The 24278-nt window shown below is 37.6% G+C and overlaps 1 protein-coding gene across 1 annotated transcript in view; it reads left to right on the top strand.

The window, feature by feature from the left end:
* Positions 1-22721, top strand: part of fam171a1 (family with sequence similarity 171 member A1) — a 30379-nt gene extending 7658 nt beyond the window's left edge. The window contains exons 2-9 of the mRNA XM_015392912.1: positions 6966-7193; positions 7814-7906; positions 11900-12058; positions 12651-12827; positions 18523-18639; positions 18720-18834; positions 19294-19411; positions 20788-22721. Coding sequence (XP_015248398.1) covers positions 6966-7193; positions 7814-7906; positions 11900-12058; positions 12651-12827; positions 18523-18639; positions 18720-18834; positions 19294-19411; positions 20788-22299 — 2519 coding nt within the window. The 3' untranslated portion in view covers positions 22300-22721. The remainder of the gene's footprint in view (positions 1-6965; positions 7194-7813; positions 7907-11899; positions 12059-12650; positions 12828-18522; positions 18640-18719; positions 18835-19293; positions 19412-20787) is intronic.
* Positions 22722-24278: the final 1557 nt, after the last annotated feature.

Genomic DNA, 24278 nt, shown 5'->3' with positions numbered 1-24278 from the left:
AAAAAAAAGACGTTTAAGTGCGCCTTATAGTCGTGAAAATACGGTAGTTTGCCGTCAGACATGGGGTCAGTATTGGCCTTAAGACTTTGTGCTACTGGTTAAATATTACATTAGCAATAAAAATGCTCAAAATAGCATTCACATTGAAAATGCATAACAATTCAAATGTATTAAATAAATAATTATTTCACTCAAACTGGTTTCTCCTGATCTGAACATTGGACATGCTGATAGTGTAATGATAATGTATGTTTTAATTTTTATTTTTGCAGCTCTAGTGTCTTAGCTCCAAGAGCTTGGCTTTTAGCAGGTCTCTGCGGAGACTATTTGATGTAGATGTGTTGGACTGAGAATTTTAGACTCAAGCTGTAAAGTCCAGCTCTTTGATTTTCATACAGCACATTAATATAATTAAAAAAGCAGTCAAGTTATATTGTAAGAATAGACGGCTGGTTCCATTTTATTTACTTTTCCCCACAAAACTGGTAAAGAGATGTGTACAAAATAAAAAATATGAAGAAACAAAGGTCAATTACACTATGACTTAAAATAAATAAAAAGCAAATCACAGCAAATGAAACAATTTGCCATAGGTAGCAAGCCAAACCAACACTATTGTTGAACCCTAATTTCCACAGCTTTTAATTTTTTTTCCTTAATAGATCTGAGCATCTATATGACAATACAATTTTAGTCAATAACCTTCTGATTTTTCACTATACATTAAAGTCTAAGATTACAGCATTTGTCACAGACTGACGATCTGGATTCTATAGTTTTATATGGTTATGTGTTGGTTTTTTTGTTTTTTTTTTAAGAGATATACGTTTACTGAAAAATATATTGGCCTAAATAGCCTTCTTTATTTTAACCCTCTACGTATAAAAAATCATTTGATGAGCACACTGAAACCTGAGTGGTTCAGCATGGATACATCTTATGCCTGTTGCCTATTTTCCTGAATTTACCTCTGGTTGGAAGTTCAAGCTCAAGCTCAATTGAAGTGTGATATTCAAAATGGATTTTGTGGATACTCTAAAGCGACTGATATCCAGCTCCATTTAGGCACCAATGGCAACTCTATTATCAAAAAATAAATAAGTAAATTAAAATAAAAACGCTGTTATGCCTCTGTAGAGCAAATAGTTTTTAGAATGTCATATTGGAGGAGTTTAACAAACTTGGCAAGTTAGTTTTCCTATGTTTATGCAGGCATCTTTTGTGGGCATTCCTGGCAGTCCTGAGACTTTTATTTTGTTTATATAGATATTGAAATTATATTATAATAAAGAAATATATTTTGATTTAGTTTTAGGTAATTTTGTCTAAGCCTAAATATAAGACAGTTCATTCTAACCTCCTGAAATCTTGGTTTAGTTTTCCTTCTTTCTAAACAACAAGGATTCATTATGCTCAAATATTAGATTTGATCATTCTAATGCAAAATTTTACTTGGACCTCAGAGAATCTTTAGAAAAACAGGAGAGAATCCACAGTGAAAGGTTTCCTGTGCTTTCCCGTCTCGTCACATGACTGTTGGATGGTTTCATAATTAAACATGTGCTTCTAATTTAGATGAATTGCCAGTCTTTCTCATTACAGTTCATTACAATATATGGGGAAAAGTGGTTTTCTTTTACTGATTATATTTAAAACTTTTCAAGCAATTTGTGATTAAAAAGGTTGTTTTTCTTAACATATGCCGCTTTGTTTTAGATTTTGATTTTGCAGTTGGTTGTCTGAGAATTTTAAAGATCTATTAAAAGATATGATTTTATATTTGTTTGAGGTTTGTAAAGGCAACCGATAATATTCTGTTGACTGTATTAAGGCTATGGTAAGGTTGTTTATCTGTGAGTCTTTTTAGCCTATTATGCTTTTCTCTGAAAGAAATGCTATAGAAGATGATGCATAAGAGAATAGAAATATATTTTTGTTTCCTACCCTTCCAGTTGTCAGTGGTCAACTATTATAAACCATATAAAGAGTGCAGAGGCTCTTTTACTAGTTGTAACATCCATGAAGCTGGTCAGCAAGTGTATTAAACATTTTTGATTGTCTTTTGAGAAAAGCAGGCCTAATTTCCTATTGGAAACAAATGTTTTAGTTTTCTATTTAATCATGTTAATTTTCTTGGACAATAAATGCGTTCCCTATTTAACTGTAGAGCCACATTTCATGACAGTTAAATAAAAGTCTAAAACAAAACTGCAGCTTTTCTATACTCTGTTCAGCCTTCCTGTTATCAGCAGAAAGTTTGGTTCTCTGATGCAGCCCAAATGAATCAAAGATATATCTTGACACATTGTGGAAAATAGTTTTTGGGGGCTTACAGCTTAATTTTAATTTAACAGAGAAGTTAAAAACGACAAAAGATTGTTTTCAACCTCTTTGCCCATAAGAAGTTGGGTTTGACTCTGACTTTTCTGGCCGGTTTATCACACATTAGATTCTGATCACTTGAGTCTGCTGTTCGCTGCATCTCTGTAATGAATTAAACAGAAATGCAGCCGACATGCAACAGCTTGCAGCATAAACTGATTTTGTTTAATTTTTTTTTAGAACTTAATTTATTGTCAAAATATAACTAAAATGGCCTAATACTGTATATCAAATAATGTATATTGATAAAACTTTTAGCAACAGAAAAGATATGAGCTTGTTGAGTTCTAGTGTTTCTGCTTTCTGCACCATCATGTATAGTGTGCAAAAAAGCTATTGACTTTCCTCCCCTTATTTGGAAGAACATTTAGGTATTTCACACAGACAGAAACCCAGTGGAGGCTACCCATATCAGCCATTCTGAGCTCTTTATAGCCCCAGTTAGAAGTGGCTCTCCAAAAACCTTACATTTGTAAACCTGCAGATTGATTTTAGTTTTTTTTCTCCTCATTTTGCTCTCATTGAATCAGCTTTCTTTTAAACAGAGAATCACCCAGCTGTGTTTGCTGTTGTCTTTGGTAATCATTAATCAGAAATGGTGTTGGTTAAATTAAAAGCCTTGATGCCTTTAGTTTTCATACACACATTGGAGGACGTCTGGAGTTAAGATCCTCGTTTGAAATATGGGGTCTTGGGTCGGAACAGACCGATCACCTCCTCCTCTCACGTTTTTTAGAGCAAGGAACATGGACTCCTAGCTTGTTTAACCATGATGTCACCTCTGTAGTGACTTATTGGATGAGCACTGGGAGGAGGCTGTTGGATTTGTTCTTGCGATTTAGGCCCAACCCTCCCAGAGGAGTATTTCTTTTTTAAATGAACACAGCTGGTACCCCTAGCAGCATATCTGTGGGAGTGGGACAGGACATGAGGTCATAAAAGGCAATGAACAGTTCAGTTTTTTAAAGGGGGGGGGGGACTGCTTGCATTGCAGTGGAAGGGATAGATTGAAGTAGATTGAAGCAGATCTTCAAGCTGCAGGATAATGGTTGGTTTAGTGTAGGACTGAGTCTCTGTTCTGCCAAATCTGGCTTTGCACTAAGCACCAGTTACCTTCCACCCATTTATCCCAGGCAGATAACTACTGTTAGGTGGAGCCTGCACTGTGGCTGAACTCTCCTCTTCATGCCGACCGAGTGGATTCCCCCTGACCAGGAGATCCCTGAGTGGGGGGAGGGTAATGTGTCTAGTCAAGGATAGGATAGGTATGCGTTTCACTTAGGGTGGGGTTTTCAAGAAGCAGTCCAAGCACAGTTTAGTGGAGACATATCACTGGAGAAACCTTTTAGCTGTAAGTGAGGGGTCACCATGGGTCAGACAGGGTTCTGGCTGTCTTGTCTGTAAAGAGGACCAGAAATCTGTGGCATTGTGTGTTTACAGTGTTTTTCTTCATGGTTGTTTTTATCATATCCCCTGTTTGTGGGCATAAATGGACCTTTGGCTTCAATATGTGATCTGGTGAATGTTTGGGTACTCTTAACTAAAAACACCTTTGGCTCTGTTGTATGAAGGAATGTCTTAGAGAATCAGTGATTCTCTAAAACATTAGTCCTCATTTTGCTGGTGTAATGCCAGTGGTTGCACCTCAGTGTGAGAGAGCTGTTCAATTTAAATACTATTTGAGGAATATGCAGAGCCTAAAGGTTTTGTAAGAGAAGCCAAAGAATGATTTAATTAACTCATATTTGAACCTTATAACACATTTTATGAAAGTTATTGTGACTTTATCAGAGACCAACACCAAGTTATGCACAATGGAAAGTGGTTTTCAGTTTTGTTTTTTCCCTCTTGAGTCGTACTCTGTTGGACAATTTAAATGTTTTTGCCGTAGTAATGACTTTGTTGTTGTTGTTTTGATTTTTTTATTTTTCTGCTAATTGCTCTTATAAAATGTATCAAACTTTGCCTTAGTACTGCATCATTTTTACCTAGAAATAGACTTGAACTGTGCAAGCCAATCAAATATTTATGGTTTGATCCATATCGTTCAATATTAGCTCTGGCTCTATGTTTAGGGTCTCTATCTTCTAAAAGGTGAATCTGTGGCGTAGTTTCTAGTTTTAATTTATTTTTTTCAGCTTCTGACATGTTGCTTCCAGTATTCTTCTGTATTTTAAACCATCCATATTCTTCCATGCCCCTTCTTATAGAAACATCCCCATATCCTAATGCTACTGCCACCATGTTTCACAATCAGTTGTTGGTGGTGGTAGTTTTCTGCAAGCGTAGTGTTTTAACCGCAACTCCAAGATGTCAACAGATATTTCCAATTGAGCTGTGGATCTCTGTAGGTCCTCCAGAGTTACCATGGGCACATTGACTGCTCTTCTGATGTTTGCCGTCTTTGCCTAATCTATCAGTTTATACTAGTGCTTTATATTAGGAAAATATGGAACTTAAAATATGAGAGAATTCATTCGGCTAAAATCAGTACCCACTCCTATACAGCTCTATTTTAAAAATGCAGTGATTAGGGCTGAAACAATCGGATTAATCATAATTAATCAATTATTGAAGTTATCATCATATTTATTAATTGAATATATGGTTTTAGAGTATAGAGACTCTAACACGTGCCTTTAGCTGACAGAGCAACCCACTTATAGCAGTAATTATACCAAAATTTAAAAGAAATATATGAACATTTTGCATTTAAGATAACAAAAAATATTTTTCATCTGTCAAAATGCTCAATCCAGAACTCCTAAAGTGGAAAAGTTTTAGTTTTACCTGGTTTGATTTCGTAAAAAGTGTTCTTTTAGGAATCTTTGGATATCCGACTACTACCGGTATTTATTCAATTTGCAAAATAATCGTTAGTTGCAGCCCTAGATGTGATAGATTTTAAAATCTTAGGATACCTCACCTTTCTTTTTTTGTTTTTTTTTATGAGGCATTTATTTGCTAATGCTTTCTAACAAACCTCTGTGACCTTCTCTATACAACCAGAATCATACTGACAATTATTTTTAAGTTACATTATATACAGGTGGAATGTATTTACTAATATAGTGATTAATAAAGTCAATTAGTTGCTTTTTCAGAGAGCAAACAAGGATGAAGACGAATGCACACCACTCTTTACAGTTTTCTAAAAAATGAAGAAGAAAAAAAGGAAAAGTAATGTATGGTTATTTTCCCCCTTCACAGTGCAATAATTTGTGTTTTCAACCCATAAAATCCCAATAGAATAAATCAAAGTTGTAACATAACCTAAAAAAAACTTTAAATTTGATTTTGGTATTATTTTCAGTTCTGTGGCATTTGTTATTTTAAGGCACAGCATCCCTCTAGATTAGAGCAAAGAATTATGATTAATTACAAAGTATTTTTTAACTTCCTCAATTAGGGCGAAACCAGTTAGTAGAGAAAAATGCAGTGATTATTTTAGAAGATATATAATTAAAAAACCTCATCTTCCCTTGTGGCTAAAAAGTGAATTCTGGTAGTTGTTTTATTAGATGATAAAGGATTATCTTCAGTGTGTTACAGTGTGTTAACATCTGCTTCTCAATTAAATTTTAATGAGTAAAACAATACTTTTGAGGGGGAAATAAATATAGAATCTTGAGCTAAAGTAAAGTTTAAACCCAACCTGTTTTTACAGCGTTCTTACCTGCAAAAGTGTCACATAGAGCAGAATACTCTAATGAAAGTCAAAGTGTACTACTTTATCTGTTAAATAGGTAAAACTAACTTAATGGATTGATACTATTTTCATTTTAGTTTTACATTTTGCATTCTTCAAGGTTGTTAGGTTTATGTTTAAAAACAAGAAACGATATATAGATATTGTTTTAATAGAATGTGAAAATGATCTGGTGTTTTCATCACTTTCTTTGATTATAGTCTTCCAGTAGTTTATAGATGCTCGAAGTTCAAAATTTGCTAAAATTGTGGGGCAGCTAACAAACATCACAACATCCAGAAAGAGGAAACCTTTTCTCTGTTTTTCCATCACACTTATAATAATAATATAATTATATGATAATCCAACACGTTTTATTTCTTTGACATTTAAATCATTTGGATTATTTAATCACTCTACAGAGTAGACATTTGTTAGGCAATCAGCCCTCTATGTTGTGTTGCTACAGAGCAAAGTATTAAGCTTAAGTTTTAAATGATAGAATAAGGTCTATTTATATGTTAACATTAATGGAGGCTTTACACCGCCACAGTGATCTACTCCATACTTCCATTATCCATTAGGGCTGTTTATAATGGCGATTGTGTTTTTCTATCGGGTCCAAGGCTTCTTTGAGAGACGGAAACGATCCATTGTGTTGGAGGGGAAGTGCCACTGGCTCGGACCCAGAAAATGGTCAGACTGGGATGTGGATTAGAGGCCAAACGCCTGGCACAAAAACTAAGCCTAGATAATGACATGCTGGTATTTTAGATGGCTTTAATTATAACACCACTGTGTTTTTCACCCGTTTCCACTGTGATTAAGATTTTATACGCTGCAAGGCGCAATTAAAGCTATGATCTAACCACACTGTTTGTTGGTCTGTTCGCAGATGTGACTCTGAAAGTCCACCTGAGCGACGCTAGCACTCAGCAGCCCCTGTTTGGAGCCACCGTGCAGCTCTTCGCCAATCACACTTCTGTAGCCACGGAAACCTCATCAAGTGATGGCAACACCTACTTGCAGTTTCCTTACAGCCTTGGGACACCGCTTGTTGTCACCGCAACCAAACAGGGATATGTGCCAAACTCGGTTCCCTGGACTCCGTCCAAATTACCGGGTAGGTAGATGTGCACAAGTGAGAGATATTTATAAGGCAAATGCATGAAATGACAATGAACTCTCCCCACAGAAACGGATCTGTTCATCATGTTTCACTTCTACTAGTTTGTGCGTGAAATAAACTGCTTGTGTGTGTCAGGTGTGTGAGCTTATGATGAGTGGAGTGCTTCATTACTAATTTATTATATCAGATGCCAAAACCCAGCAAGGGGTCTTCCTAAGCCCTTTCAGTAAGCACACACACACACTCGTAGTGAATCCCAGGAGCCTGTGCTGCTCTGTGTGTGTCAGTGTGACTTTAGGGGGGTTTATTTGGGGGAAGGTTATTACAAGCCAACAGAACGGCAGCCAATTGGATTATCACGCTTACCAGCTCTGAACAATGAAGGAGTGAAAGGAAGGAAGGGAAGTGGAAAGCGGTACAGTTTGCTGGGTCAGGCGTCTGTCCTGCTGCACACAGGATGAAAGCTGGGCTATTAAAAATGTAGAAAGCTACATTAATGACTTGTAATGTCTGATAATGATCAGTAAATTGTCCAGGTAATTTGTTCATCAGACAGTGAATATATTCTAAGTTTTAACACAACTGCATGTTGTCCTGCTTCCTTTTTTTTTTAGTGTTTTCCTCCATCAGTCTGGATCTCCTTCCAGAACGTGCTGCTACCCTAATGGTGTATGATGATGTTGTTGAGATTAAGTCAAGTCAACAAGGTAAAAAAAGTCCTGTGTCTTTAACTGTTTTTTTAGTCAAACATGTTCACTGTCCTAACGATTCTGTTAGAAATTTAGGACTTCACACTTGCAGCTCCCAGCTTTTAGAGATGCACTCAGAAATTGGTGACCAAAATTGGCTTAATTTTCAGCTTGTTAGCCTACCTTCATCCTCACCAGAATCTACATCTGATCTTTTCTGATCAGCAAACCTTTGCTAAACCAGTTCAAGCTGATAACAAGTCTCTTTCTGTTGAGAGAATAATCCAAGTTGGTATCTGTTTTCAGTGAGGTGTTTAGAAGTAAAGTAAGAGGCTTTTTTTTATCTGCTGATTATTGCAACTGCCTGACTTTTGACCAATACCAGTTATTTTGGGACCCTGCCATTTGCTTTTACTGCTTTATTAATATACTTGGAAAAAGTTGGCAGCTTAAAGGAAATTTCCGCCACATGATGTTAGTTTAAACTTTTTTTGGGGTAGATAACTGGGAAGCTTTACTGCTCGTTTCATCCAAAAATACCTTTGAGCTTTCAGCTTCTCTTCAATATTGAATCTGATAGATGTGGAAAAGTACATACACATTTGTCACATTTGTGATTTTATACTTGTGTTTATTTTTAAGGTTGCCTTTTTTATACCTGGCTGGGGGACTACCGATGAAAATTAGCACTCCTTAGCTAACTCGGGTATATTTCCATTGTTTTAATGTTGATTAATGTACACTGTCCCCTTTCAAATAAACAATAAATGAAATGAAATGAAGGAAATCTGTCAAGAACAGGGTTTGTATAGTTCATAGTCTATTTCCATTCAGTGAAACATGTTCTGCCAAACAGACAACTACAAAGTTAATTAGCAGGAAAAAAATGATTAATGAAAATAAAGGACTAAAGGTTGATTAAATATTTGTTATTGTTTTTGCACCATATTGCTTTTGCATAAGAAAATGACTGGACTGAGCCACCCAGTGAGATGTAGATCAACGGTTCTACAAGCTGACATCATTATGTTTGAAACATTATCGTTGTTTGTGGCCAGCTGAAGCTGGTGTGGTTGAATATGACTGACTGGAGGCAACCTAAAGAAGGGCTCATCTCTGCAATCTAACCACAGCTGATTCCATGAAAAGGCCAGTAAACCCGATCTGCACCCAGGCCTTTGTTAATCCAGCACATTACAGTATCTTGTGCAACTTTAGATTTGACCAGCTTTTTTCCAACAATCTTCCCACTCCCCTGTAATTTATTGTTTGCTTTAGACTACCATAAAACTAAACTGCCAAAAAATTTAGATTTTAGAATCACTCATAAATATGTCAGCAACTCACCGTTGAACATTTTTTTTAGGTTTTAAGTATTTTAACAATACATTAAGTAGTTTCTCTCCTACTTTCTTATAAATAAAAGTGGATGGATATTTTAAATATTAGAAGTAGAAATCCAATTTGCAATGACGAGTCATAATTGTGTCTTTGTAGTTTAGCCCTTTTTGTTCAGAAGTAATTGCATTAGACAAGGCTGTCATAGTAATTTGAATTGATTCAGTTTCTTTGTCTGCTGGCTCTTTTGTGTATTTGTAACCAGCCAGCTTGTAATTCATTCTTTTTGTCTCTGACGGCGAGAGAGAGAAAAAAATGACGGATATATTCAGCAGGCTCCATTAAGATGTAGACCTCCTAAAAACCATGAGGCTGGGGACCACGCTGAAGTGTGGTCCAGCTCTGTTTCCAGCTCTTTGTGTCAGTGTTTTGTGTCGGTGTAACAGCACCTTGGGGAGTAATAAAGCTTGGCGTGTGGCACAAATAAAGGTAATAAAAGAGGAGAGGAAGAATCGTGTTATGTGTTGTTGGAGGTGGGTGGAGCAGTTTGGGGAGGGTGGGTGGTAGATGGTAGAAAGGGGGATGGGCAGTGAAGAGTCCAACAGAGGGAGGAACAGATGAGATGAGGAAAAAGTGGAGGGAAAAGAAAACGGGCAACACAAAGAAATGCCTTTTAAACTTTGCTGTTAAGAGCAAGTTTTAAAACATGAAAGTGGACCTTCTACTCCCAGAAAGAGTCAAACTGGGAACACTTGCAGGCTGCTAGGTCTGTCTCATTGCTAAGGAATGTGCTCTGAACACAGTCGGACCACAATGACATCACCTGGCCAAGTCTGGATACATGCTCTTTTTTTCTTATTATTACTTTAAACATAAAATGTATAGGCAAGCAGCAGATTTGCGGTCGGGAACTGTTAAATTTGCAGGGAAATGGCAAAAGAAGGCGTCAGGATGGTTCAGGGAAAAGGCCGGCGTCTGCATTATCTTTAAGGCATCGATCCTGAATCACTTCCATTAAATATGACTGAGTGAATATATAAAAAAAGCATTAGGCCAAGATGAGGAAAACAAAGATGCTTCGTATAACATTCTGGAAAAAATAGTGCAACATTTTGAATTCTAAACAGGTGCAAACCAATCTCCCATAACTTTCTTTCATACCTGTTTTTGATTTTCTTGAAAAAAAAAATCTGTGTATTTTACCTACTTAGGACTTTACTTGTCAACGTTCATAATAGTGGTTTGTCTTAATCCAATGTGTCAGGAGTGTTTTTGACTGTGTATGCCGTCTCATATGCCCCTCAATGGCTGGTTGGTGTTAAAGTGCTTCTAGAGGGTAAAAAAAAAGGAAGCATGAATCTGTGAGCTGGTCTCCATGTGCAAAACTCACAACTGAACCAAAACTTGACAGGTAGGGTTAAAGTAATGACATGAAAAACATGATGCATTCTGCAGAAACATGGGGGGGGGGGGCCTTTATTATCTTGTACTTTTTGCATACCTCTTCCCCTGCTGGTGTCCCAGAAGGCTTTGGAAGTTTTTTTTCCCCTCTTATTTGACACAGTTTAAGATTGCAAATGGGTGAATATGTTTGATATGCTGAGTTTTAGATAAATTTTAGGAACAAAAACCTTCAATATGTTATTGGGCCTTGAGTTTGAACATTTGTATTTTTTAAATCAGTAGTGTGTTTTAAGGCTACCAGCATCCTCCGCGCCAGATGTGGCTCATAAGCCCATATTCTGTATACTGTAAATAACTTCAGCCATCAATTTTGTTTAACAAAACAATATTTAAAAAATATAAATTACGAGAAAAAGTCATTTTAGCTGTTTCGCTATTAAATTTGTGTAGCCCATTCTCCACAGAACAGCATAAGATGTACACGAAAGCATAGCTTTACTGAGAAATCTGCTGGGCTGGACCACAATACATCTGACCTGATAACTTTGAATATTTTCCTGTTTTAAAGTTCAAATAAAAAAAGGAAATCTGTTGCTATGTAAAAATATTTCCTTTTATATAACCAGCTGATCCTTTTGCTTTATTTCTTTAAGCGGGCAGCCTTCTCTTAGTTTTCAAAGAACCAATTGACTAGAAAGTGTAAGTTCTCTGGTTCTCTAAAAATCTGGCACGTAGAAAAGGTTTGTTTATTTAAGTAGATCTGTGTGTTTTAAAGCAAAAAAAAAACAAAAAACTGAACAAATATACAAAGAACCTTTGTGAACCTTCCTGTTTATAACCATTTGCACTGCAGAGCTAGGTTTTTGTTTTTATAAAAAAAAAGAAATAAATTATGTGTATTTTATCCTGTATCACTATCACTCTTTGAAGACGCTTAAGCAAAAAGGGAACAATCTGTAGAATGTGGAATTTTTTTTGTCTGATTACTCGATTAAGCATCACAATAATTGATAAAATTTATTTTAATAAATAATTGTTTGTTACAGCCCTAGATTTCTGTCATCAGCCAACTTTTCTGTGCATCATTTTGTTGTTCACCGTGGAAATAATAGTTGGGGAAATTGGAGACAGTTGACAATGGTTTATTGATTTCTCAGTCTTAACCATCAACTTTCCTCAAGCTTTAAAATATATTTGCAGGTTGATTCAAAAAGTACTTAAATGGAAATAAACGTCCCTTGCTCTCTGACCTGCTTTTCCCTTTTAAAGGTTTAGGAGCCCAGCCCAGCATTCAGTTTCTGCGCAGAGCTCTCACTCTTCCCGCCAACACATCCTTCACAAACCTGACTGCTCTGCTCACTGTGGCGAGCTCCTCGTCACACATCCAGCACTTTCCTCATCTGCAGATTCTGGGCGGCAACAGTACAGGTCAGGGTCACACTAAAGGTCCAGAACAGAGTGGGTAAAGAAGGCATTTTTGCAACAGAAATCACAGCAGCATAAAGCTGTAGTAAGGGACCGGGGAGTCGGTGTGTCAGTAGTGGTACATCGACTACCTCTGGAGGCTTTTCTGTTTTATCTACTGAAACACAATAACTCCTTTGTGCTTTCTGCTCTAACACAAACCCCATGGCCGCATGCTGTCAGGGAGTCTCTTCCACAGCTTCATATTTGCTATAATTGTGTATGTCCCCAGTCTTCCTTAAGCTTAAGCAGCTCTCCACATTTCTCTGTTTTATAAGTTTTCCTTCAGGCAGCATTTGCATGTTTTCCCTTTGTGACGCTCAACATCTTGTCTCCAAGTTTTTACCCTTGTTTCCTTCTTTCCTGTTTTTCTGTGCTTTGTTTCCTGTCTGGCTCATTGGCTCTCCTTTATCTTAGCTGTTTGTTTTTATTGTTTTGTTACAAATGTGCTTTCTCCTCTGTCTCCACCCCCCCGCCTTGCACTGTTACCTTACTCTTGCTCACTCTCCTTTTTGCACCATTTTTCTCTTACCTTCTCTTGTATGGATCTTCACAGGCACAGAGAAGAAGTTTGAGCTGACCCCTGTAGCAGCCATCTCTGTACATCTGTTTGCCAGCGATGGAACAGATCTGCAGGTGAACGGACCAATCACCTTCTCCCTTCCCCTGCCGCCTGATAGCAACTTGAAGGAAAATGATCACCTCACTGCTGTGAGGTTTGATCCTCGCTTAGGTGAGTAGAAAATAAGTAGAGTAAAAGGAAATATAGGACCGTAAGGTCAAATATATTTATGACTGTTATCAAAATCAAAAAGTATAATGTCTCTCAATTACAGTGGCACTTATTTAAAAAAATGATTCCAGATTTAAACAAGAAATATTAAGACTTAATATGTCTGATTATTACAAAATAATATAAACCCTAAAAGGTATCAAGTTCACTTTAAATTTAAGACGTCAAGAGAGACTGTCTGAAAGTCTAAGGGTTTTATAATCTAATGGTAATTTTTTATTCATGTATGGCGTCAGAATGCTAAAAGGGCCCACATTTACTGAATACTCATACCAGCAGATTTATTTAATTAACACATAGGTAAACTATACTCCAGGCACATACAGTATATCTACCCTTTTTTGATCAACCAAATTAGATGTTATGGTAGTTGGGTCAACATTTAAAAGGAAGTCTAAAATTGACCAGTCAGGTCTACCTCTCTGGGACAAAACAGATCAATGTTTAAGAGTTGTTTTGCACATTTTAAAATGCATTTTAATAGTTTCCCAGCATGAAAGTAGCTGAGAATTAACACATAAAAAAAACTTTAAGCTTAATGTTTGTGATAGATTATTTCTGAATATTTGATCGTCTAGTTGTGATTTTAGACGTACAAATTGTAAAACAGCTCACAATGTTATAAAAACTTGACAATTAAAAAAAAAAAAAAAAAAAGGTTTATCTTTGTGGAAAAATAGATGCTGCATTTTATCAGGTCTCCAAGTGTTTTTTGTTTTTTTATGTTTTCTAAGTGAATTGACTTTGTTAACATACTAAAAGAAAATTAACCTTTATAAATATGTGTTCTTCCTCTGTCAGATATTTAAATATATCTTCAAATGTAAATGGGTAAATTAGTCTCCTCTGGGTAATGCATCACTACTTTAATTCATTATTGTTGTGTTGCTTGAGGGGTAAAAACATTGTCATGTTCTTTCTTATAGTTTTTGGTGTTATCAATAATTTATATAATATTGTCTAATAGTATTATATTGTCTAATAGCTAATAAAAATCAAACATATGATTAAACTCTACAAATTGAACTAATGAGGGCCAAATGTGCCATTAAATAAATTGCCAGTAAATTTGCACCGGTGTAGAATCAGGGATAAATGGGATCCAGCTCAAGTTTGCAGGACAACAGAGTAACTGTGAAAAAGTCAAATGATGATTAAAGGAGCTGCATAAATTATCTAAATGACCACAGTATGAGTGTCATTACAAACCATGTGCATGGTGTTTCTGTTCAGTCATTCAGGTCAGAGTGAAGAATGAATAACTTGATTCATAAACTCATATAATACCCAGACCCAGTTCCACATTAATCTGCAAATCAAAGTACTTTTAGATCTCACAAGTTTGCACCATGAATGCATAATCTCCTGAAGCTCTGGTAAATCTCAAGCTAAACTAAACAATAGCAAAAAGCTCGGCAGTGTTGGGTTGTAAAAAGCTTAAAGCCCCTGCTTTAATAGCTTCTGATTTATTTCCAGAAAATGTGTTTATTGAACGTCTCTACTGTTTGACACACCCAGTTTCTCCTGGACAGGCAGCTTTGAAAGACAATGAAGGGATCATAAGTGAAGTTACCCAGGCCTTTTACTTTGCAAAACATTCCTCTGTAGCCACATTGGGCTCACGTTTCCTGACCTCTTCTGACTCTCGTTGTGTTTGTGCTCCACCAGTGCGGGACAAAAAAAACAACAAAAAAAACAGTCTTTTGGACCAACTTGTCTCTGGTGTGTGAAGATGTGCAGCATTATTTAATCAAGTCTTAGTGGTATTTGAGTCGTTTAACAAGAAATCCTAACAGTATTGGTTACATAACATTGATGCAACTAGCTGTAAGTGCACCATCAGTTTGATCCTCTTACCAATGCAATGAGTGATGTATTACCAGATATTGTTTGTTTTTTGTTTTTTTATAAAAACAATTTTACTTAGAATTTGTAAAATGCTGTGGTGGTGAGAGCACAGTGCACATCCTCCCAAACACACTATCCATCCTGTGAGAAATGGTGGAGGGTTTTATTTCAAGAAGGTGAGGAAAACTAGAGAGTAGGCTCGAGAAAAAACAGGGCAATAGAGGAAAATAACTTGTTCGAGGTTGTTCAAAATATTAAGTATTTAAAAGTATTGTGGAGCATTTTTACAAATTTTTTAGAAGACCCGCCCTCTTCTAAATTAGGAGTACCGCTTGTTTCGATGAGCCACCTGGGAAAAGAAGATCGTCCTCTATACTTTTAATGTAAAAAAATGTTGACATTTTATTTTGGTTAAAAACAACTTGCATTTTTTTAATATGTTAGAGTGGTTGTACTGTGACAAAATGTTACAGTTGTGAAAGGTTTTGGAGGCCTTTCACTTCACGCCCATATCCTTAGTTCTTTTTTTTTTTTTTGCTTATATTGTCTTGCATTTTTAAACTGGGTCCATACAAGTTACTGTTTAATCTTTTAAGGTCACTTTCAAACATGGTAGAACACGATCACAGGGTTCTACAGAGCTTCTTAGAGCCTTTGAATCCAGATCTTGAAAGTACTTTAGGTATCGGCATCCAAGGCTTATTGAGAATGCATTGATTGGAGCCTTAAGAAGACAAACACACGCCTATATTGATGAGTATTTCCACAACAGAAACCCAGACCCCTCTCCTGGCTACACATCTTGTTTCTTAGCAACCCATCAACTAAAAGACATACCAGTAAACTCACCTCTGAATAAATTTCCCCTCTGAACTTTGGGTGTCTTGAAATATAAGGGTATGAATTCTTCTTACCCTGAGGATAAATGCCATCCAACAGTGAGATAACTTTGAAATCCATTACTGCTTTCGGGGTATCATGAAAGCTGTCAGACAAAGGAAGCTGTTTTGTTTATGTATTACCCACATGGACGACCCACACAAAACCTGTTTGTCTTGTATAACTGATGAGCTGCTGTATTGTTGGATGTCAAGCTGGCATGGAGCAAAAATGATGTCATATACAAACAGATCAAGTTCACCTGCTGCCTCTGTGTGCGTCTGCGGTCTGCAAACAGACACACCTTCATCTTAAAGGGGAGTTGATGCAAATAGGAGCAGCTCCCTTGTGACCGACCGGCTACTATCTCTGTCCGGCTGTGTTGACTTTGCATGAGCGATTTGAAAGGGACAGCGAATGTGCAGGGGTTGTTTACATTCTAAATGTTTGCAAAGCTTTAGCGGTCAGGATTTTACTTATTCCAGTGCTGCTTTGTGTGGAAGCGTGGGAACAGAGTTACTAAATGTCACCATTAAACGGGTCAGCCGAATGCTGACGAGTCCCCCAGTGGAAAAATAGTTCAGACAGGACCTCGGTGAATTCGAGCAGGCCTGAACACAGTGAGGGAGAATAGCTGAGTCACACAAGCCTCTCTCATTTCTTTCATCCTGTCTTTCATTTCTCTTATCTCTCATTCCATTCCTTTAGTCAATCCACCTTGTTTCCTCTGGTTGGCACGTTTATTTTCACCCCCCTGACCTTTATTGTATGGTTTATGCCCTCTAAAACTCATCCGCTTCCTTTCAAGTTTCCTTATTTTAATGTCCATGCCAGTTCCTGAGTACTTTTTGTTTACGTTTGTGTAAATATAGAAACGGAATCCTCCATTAGCCCTGAAACACATAGGGTCAGAAGTGCAACGGCCACATCGAATGTTACCTCTAAGTGTAAGCCAATAAATCAGTGCCTTTTGCTGTTTTAGTGGTTTTATTGTAATGACATGCAGTTGTTCTCAGTGATTTTCCTCAGTGCTCTGCTGGTATTTGCAGGCTGCCTCCTTGTGGGGGCTTGGATATTGCAGCCTCTTGGAGCTAAAGAAGTAAAACTTTAAAATCTAAGTCAAATATAAATAATGTTAGTGGAATTATTTTGTAAGCATGGCACATTTCTCAAAAAAATTGCTTTGGATACATTTAGTTGGAAGCAACATTCAGTTATTTATAACAGCTCTTGAAATGGCTTGTTTAAAAAGAATATTTCAAGTTGCTTTATTAAAGCATCAGTAGAGTCCAGCGATTGAATTTTGAATTTTATTCCACTGTCTCAGTCCAGCTGGGAAGATCTGACTTTTCAGCCCCAAAACAAGTGGAGAGAACCAGTATTTGAAAGATCTCATGTGAAGTGTAACGCTGGATCAGATAAGCAAACTTTTCCTTTCTTAGAAAGGTAAACAGACTTCCTTAAAGGAACAATTACTCGTAGTCATTTTTTTTTTTTATATAAGACTATGTTACAACAGAAAACAAGTAAAAAGACCCATTTCCTATATCTCCATACTATTATTCATCAGACTAGGTTTTCAGTTCAGTTTATCAATTTAGGACCAATTCATAACACATATCATCTCAAGGCCCTTCACAGAGAAGACTCAACCAGATCATAAAAGTCACATTGGTTTAAAGTTTTTTAATCCATAGCAGCTTATTGCATTGATGGCAATCCTTCATGCTTGGCTAAGGCTGCCTAGTTTTGCAAAATGCAAAGTGAAGTTAAGACGTATAATTCTAATATACTGTTGGGTTGAACAGCTGTAATTCCTGAGATATTCTGGCTCCTCTGTGCCAATTATCTGTGGAAAAAAAGTCAGTATTACAAAAAGCAAGTTGCCATAATGATTTAATTAAAGTTTGAAATTAATTTATTTTGAATGGCTATTCAAAAAAAAAATTTTTGACAAAGGTTTGGTGACCAAACTTGTTCCTTTTTAGAGTTATTCTCTGCTCTGGCAGACACTTCTATTCTGCGTTGGTTAACAGTCAGATTAGAAATAATAATCATTATTTAACGTAGACTTAGACGACTTTTATTGTAATTTTGCATGTACAGATAATATACAAAACAAAATTTCTTCAGTACAGCTTTCAGACAGTAAATGAAAATCTTTATTCCATAAAGTACAGCAGTGATCAAATGTAAACAGTGTGGAAGTTTTTTCAACAGTTCCAGAAACATTTTGATGCTGAAGCTCCAGCAGGCACTGCCTACTGGCGCAGCCTTACGTTATCTTTACACATCACATTATTCATCATCTTTATGTGTAGAGTGCTTTAAAACAGCTACAGCTAAAAAAAAAAGTTCTGAACCTAGCTAAAAATAATAAAACATGGTAAAAGAATAAAATACAGCATAAAAATATTAAATAAGGCAATTATGTGAATTAGTTTAAACTAAATATACAACGTCACAACAACTGAGTGTTATTCACTAATATTTTGACGTAATATAACCTGAGGGCAGGGAAAATTATTATTTTTTTCTTTTCTTTTTTTTTTAAAAAGAAGGTTGGACAAATGCTGTGAAAAAAGGTGAAAAGTTTTTTTGTTTTTTTCTATTTTGCAAGGCAACAACTGATCTCAAGTTCACAAGGCTGTTTGAAATTCAATAGTTTTGCCCATTTCCAACTTTATAATCTAAAACTTAAAGTAGCGGAGAAGTAGTGGTGACTTTTGAACAAGGTTACAACAGTTCTCCTTTGTCTTTACCCGCTTAGGGAGTCAGGCGGGACTTGCTGCAGATCATGTTGTTTTCACTTTGTCGCCAATTCCCTCTGCAGTTATTTTTGACATTCTTTGTTCTTTTTTTTTTAGAAAAAAATTATTTTTCTAAAAATGTGGTTTTGCTCATGTAGGGGCCTGGATTGACGGCAGCCTAGGCCACGTACAGAGGGTGGGAAACCAGCTGATTCTGAAATACTATGCTCCCCAGCTTGGGTATTGGATGGCTGTCATGTCTCCTCTGCACTCGGGTAAAACATCTATACAAAATATAATGTTGTTTTTAGTTGTTTTTGATTTTAGGAGCTATTTTTTATTGTCTGTCTTCCAGGTGTGATGGTGACCAGGGACTTCAGCAGTTACCATACTGTGTTCCTGTTGGCCATACTTGGAGGCATGGCTTTTATTTTGCTGTCCCTGCTGGGCTTGCTCTTGTACTACTGTCGGTGGGTAAAATGGGAACATTTCACAACCTTATCTCTCACTTGTTGAATTGAGAATCCTTGGATTAATATAATGCATGAACTAAAAAAAAAATTACAAGCAGTATATGCACAAAAAAAAAACCCGAAAACATTTTGCTTTTATGTGGGTGTGCCATGCAAACTCACACATCATGTATTAAAATAGGAAGTTAAGCTTAGACGAGTAGAGGGATATTGCCCCTCTAAAAACACCTCCACATGATTTTCACAAAGCTGTTTGGGATGGCACTTGGTTATCCCTTGTATGGATCATTCAATGCATCTGTGTTTACTGGGCAACAGGAGGCATTCTGGTTGCTCACTATCATTTGTGAGAAACATGGCTGTCTATTCAAAGACTTAGTTTTTCTTTATTTTATTTATGCAGTTTTTTCCCCAGTGCTGTTCTCATGAGCTCTGCTGTATCTCTGTGTTGAGCAGGCGTCGCTGTTTAAAGCCTCGAGGGTCTCATCGAAAGTTCACTCTTTCCACTGGTCTTGACAACACTAAGAAGGATCAAGCAACCTCCATGTCCCACATGAACCTCATCAGCAATGAGGTCTGTCTCTCCTTCTCAGACAGCGGCTCTTTATTTCCTCCGCCCACTTATGTTTTTAGGAGAGTTTTTGTGTGTGTTTTGTCTGTCTGTCATTTTTACCAGAGGTTTGCTTAATGCCAAGGAACAATTCACTTAAATTCAGAAAAGATTCAGATCATGTGTGAGTTTTAGCTATAGGTTTAAGTCAATATCAGGGGAAGTTCACTGCCTGGTGGAGGTTTGCGCTCTCAGAGTGCTTTTCGAGTTGGCTTTGGCATCTTATAAAGGGGACTCATCTCTGTCCTGCATGTCAAAGTGTGTCTAAAGATGGAGGCGAACTACTCTGCCTGTTTTTTTTGTTTTTTTTTAACCACTGATTCAAAGTCAGTAAAAGTCTGCAGTAGTTGAATTCAATCAGTCAGGTTTCAGTCAAACCTAGACTCTGGTATTTTAAACTGATATCAGATCCAACTGTTTTAATTTCTTTCTTTCTTGAAAGCATTATTAGTGACTAAACAAGATTAACATGAATATAAAACGCTGGGAATAACACAAACATATCAACTAATTACAATGTGATTGGTTACAACCAAAGCCAAAAAAGAGGGAGACACTCACATAAGTGTGGAAGAGTTAAGACCAAAATGCAATAAACATCAAAGTGACTTTTTTTTTTAAGTCAATAGTTCTTGTATTTTTTCAGACAAAGTAAAAAAAAAAATCATATTCAGACATAAAATTGTTTATTTGATCTTTATTAAACATTTTCAATTAGAATCGAGCTATTTCTAATACAGCAGTGGTATATATATATATATATTTTTTTTTTTAATGCCACTATTAAAACTGAATCAATGACCAAATAACTATCCTACATAAAACAATTGGATATTTCAAACTTTAAACATTTATTTTAAAAAATCCCCCAATCGGCACTAACCAAATCCAACTTTTATTTGCAAAACTCGCTTGCTTTGAGCTGAACTTAAAAGTATTTGGGATAAAATTTCTTTCAATCTATGAAGGAATTAAACTGAAATATTTGTGTCATAATTCTGAGAGTATTTTTTTATTACTGCCACCCACTGGTGTGTTTTTACCCCTCAACCTGTTGCCCTCCAGTGTTTGGCATTTTAATGTAGCCTTAGGTGGTTTCATAAATCCTGCAGTCTGAGATGTGTGATAGTGATAATAAGTCTGTCTGTTGTTAAACAAGCCAGAGTAAACCATGCTTATTAAAATCTGTGAGGGTGAAAATCTGGGTTGTGTCCCAAGATTATTGGTTTTGAGACTAAAGCAGCTGCTGTAACAGGACAGCTTTGACTAATGTATATAAAGTTTCACCAATGTGTAAATATCTACCATAAATCTAACTGACAAAATGTGGTTGTGCTCAGGTGCAGCTGGAGATTGTTTCTACAGCAACCGAACCTGACATGACCACGCCGATGCTGAAGCCCTCTTCGTACGAATCCCAAGACAATCAGCGGCAGCAGAGCCTAATCCAGCTCGCCAAACACAGCCGCTCCTCTCTCTGCAACAACAGCCACCAGGGCTCGTCCCTCGGCAACCTGACGCTTCGCAGCAGGGACTACCGGCAGTCAGCAGAGACTTTTCCTTTGAAGGCTGGACTGTCATGTGGGACAGAGAGAGGTTACCGTCAGTCATACACCTCCGTTTGCTCATCCAGCAACCAGATGTCAGAAGCACTGTCATCATCCAATCAGGGCCAGGTGTCGGTCACCCAGTTGAGCAGTGTCGGTATTATTGACTGTATCTCTCCATCCTCTCCCCCCCGATCCCCGTGCAGGGGGGAGGGAGGGGAGTGCAGAGCACCTGACCACCTGCTGTCTCGTTCTGTAGACCACCTGGAGCGCTCAAACCCTCAGTCACTCTCTCGACCAGGCCAGCTGCTCTGCTGTGGCTCGGTGGACCTGCTGAGTGCAGGAGAAAGCTACTCCAGAGTGCGCCCCACCCTGGTCATCCCGGCACATTACATGCGCCTCCCTGGTGAGCACCCGCTGTCTGGTCAGGCCCTTCTGTTGCAGACAGACCAGCAAAGTGACTTAGAGACCATCCAGGCTGAACTCAATGCTTCACATTCTCAGCAGCCCCTGGGGCCCAGCCCCTCTGACAGCACCCCAGACCCCAGCAAGCAGGGTGAGGCAGAAGCTCTCGGCCTGTCAGAGTCTCTGTCTATCCCTGCTGCTCTGGGGGAAACGTCTCTTGTTGAGATAAACAAAGAGGACACCTTGCTGGCTGAAAAGACTTTAATGGAGCTAAGAGGAGGGAAACCCCTGCCTCACCCTCGTGCTTGGTTTGTGTCTCTGGACGGACGCTCCAATGCTCATATCCGCCATTCGTACATCGACCTCCAGCGGGCGGGCTGTCACAGTAATACACAGAGCGCTGGAGATCAACAAGATTATGATGGCAGTGGGAGACATGGCAATGATGCTAGTCTGGACTCTGGTGTGGACCTTAATGAGCCCAGAGCTGGGCGCAGGGCAGGAGAAGCAGAGCGGGAACATCGAGCATCAGAGAGAAAGACTGCCACATCTTACACCCAGCTTGTGTACGTGGATGATATAGAGGGGGAGGAAAAAGGCAGCCCTGAAGCAGGGAAACCCGGCGTTGAGAGCCACAAAGAGAATCAGGGACCAGGAGACGTGGAGGGGAGACCAGCCGAGGGAGTCCAAATACTAGAGGAACCGCCCTCGATTTCCCCGACATCTCCTGCTTCTCCTCCTCCTCTGCCCACACCAGAGGGAGTGACTTTCAGGACTGATCACGCACTGCTGTCAGTCTCCCCAGATGATGATACAGCACATGAAGATGGAGAGGAGGAGAAGAAAAGTCCTTGGCAGAGAAGGGAGGAGCGACCCCTGCTGGCTTTCAACCTTAAATAAGTCTCAGAAGTCTGTTAAAGGGGAGCTTTACGTCTATAAATACTCACAAGCCATAATATATTCAAATTATTTCTGGATTGTAGTTTATCAGTGACTAAAGGGTGATAACTCTGTTCTAAAACTCACACTTACAGGTGCCTTTCAGGGAATTGAAACCTCATTAAAAACTCCATTAGATTCATTATATTCAGAGTTTTATATTTGAAGTGTTCATTTTGTCAGTTTTGATAATTATAATCTACAGATGATGAAAACCCAAAATTCAGTTTCTCAAAAAAAAAGTGAATACTACAAAAAGATTTTGCAGGTGCAATAAATCCTCCGTGACAGGCGCCCAAATTCTTGGATTGGATTTCCTGTAAAATCCTGAGGACAGTAATGATGGTTGATTGTGTACATTTTTACACAAAGGTTTCCATTTCACTCAGACAGTGATCTTTTGGGCTTACCTCTGTATTGGACAAGTTAGAATTCCACAAATATTATCGGTTATCCATCATAGGTCAGCATTGCTATATTAAGTATTTTTACTCGTCTGAGAAACTGAATTTTAGCTTTCTGTCCACTTTAAGCCATATTTGATTATATTTATACACACAAACACTTCAAATCTATCACTCTTAAATTAGTTTGAGTAATATGATAATATGAAATAAATTGCTGAATTAAACTGACCTAATTTGATATTTTGAGTTAACTAAGATGCACCTGTATTGAATGTATACCTTGAGACACATAATAAGGAGGGGAGTTATGAAGTTAGAAATTCAGCAATTTTTGACTATTTTATTTGACACTATGATCTCGACAAAGATAATCTAGTGAGTTTGAACGGGATAAAAATCCAAAGTGAGCATAAAACAGGTTTATCGGCAAACAGAAAATGTAAACCTCCCCTTTACCACTGCTCCTCGACTGCTTGGATAAGAACGTGAAGGATGAATCCTTTTTAAATGAACACCTTTTGCTCTTATGAAAGCACTGAGAAGATGTTTCAGCATGGGGGGGCACTAAATGCAGAACAATCCAAGTCCCTCATAAACCTGTAGAAACCTCTACCAAATTAGCACTGGGCGGCTGACAAATAGACTTTGGAGGCAAGAATTATGGAAGATTTTATGCACAACAAATGTATGCCTTTTTTTATACAAGGAGCCTTGTTTGTGTAAATGGACTGTGGTGGAAATAATCCATGACTTGATCACAGCAGCCAGTTTTTCTTGAGCCATATTGGCAAAATTCCAGGAAGAACCTATTTAGAGTCCGAATAAAACCCCATTTTAGCTTAGGTAACTGGTTTAAATGGCTTTGGAGTGTATGTACACATCAGGACATGTAATTGTATAGTTTAATAGGAATCGCTAGCATCTGCTTTAAACCCTTCGACAGCATCAGCCTTAATATAAACACTTAAATCCTGTATTTTACATGGCTTTTAATATGATGAAGAAGACTTACTAACGTGGGCGCTGATGTTTTAGATCTAAAATTAAATGACTACCTGCTCCTTGGCCCAATCAGATAATGTGACAGCGTTTTTGCTGGTAAGGTTTAAATTACCACTACAAACCATGTAGTTTCACTCTTTAATAATTGTGAAGTAGGTATTATGAAGGTTTTTTTTTTATATATTTGCTGAACCACTGATTTGCATATTTTTATTTTCGAGGCTATGCATCACTTTTATATGGCTGCTTTGGATGCCTTTTTGTACATTTGATTTTAATTGCCAATATTAAGTATTTTTCCCTTTAAAGTGGGCTGTTTTTTATTTGTTTTTCTTGTAATGTATCAAGGGCTTTTTCTCTTTACCTGGCTTTATTGTTAGAGCTGAATCAAACGCTGCAGAATATTTTGCCATCTAACTCTGCTGTGTTTTTGTCTCTCCTTACACTCATAATCCAAGTGCCTTTGAAACACCCGATTCTGCAACTTTTATTTTTTTTTTTTGCTCGTTTGCCTTTAGCTTTCCTCCTCTA

Source organism: Cyprinodon variegatus, unplaced genomic scaffold, assembly GCF_000732505.1.
Source record: "Cyprinodon variegatus isolate N-32 unplaced genomic scaffold, C_variegatus-1.0 Scaffold613, whole genome shotgun sequence".
In the NCBI taxonomy this organism is placed as follows: domain Eukaryota; kingdom Metazoa; phylum Chordata; class Actinopteri; order Cyprinodontiformes; family Cyprinodontidae; genus Cyprinodon; species Cyprinodon variegatus.
This window is presented reverse-complemented; position numbering and strand designations above follow the sequence as displayed.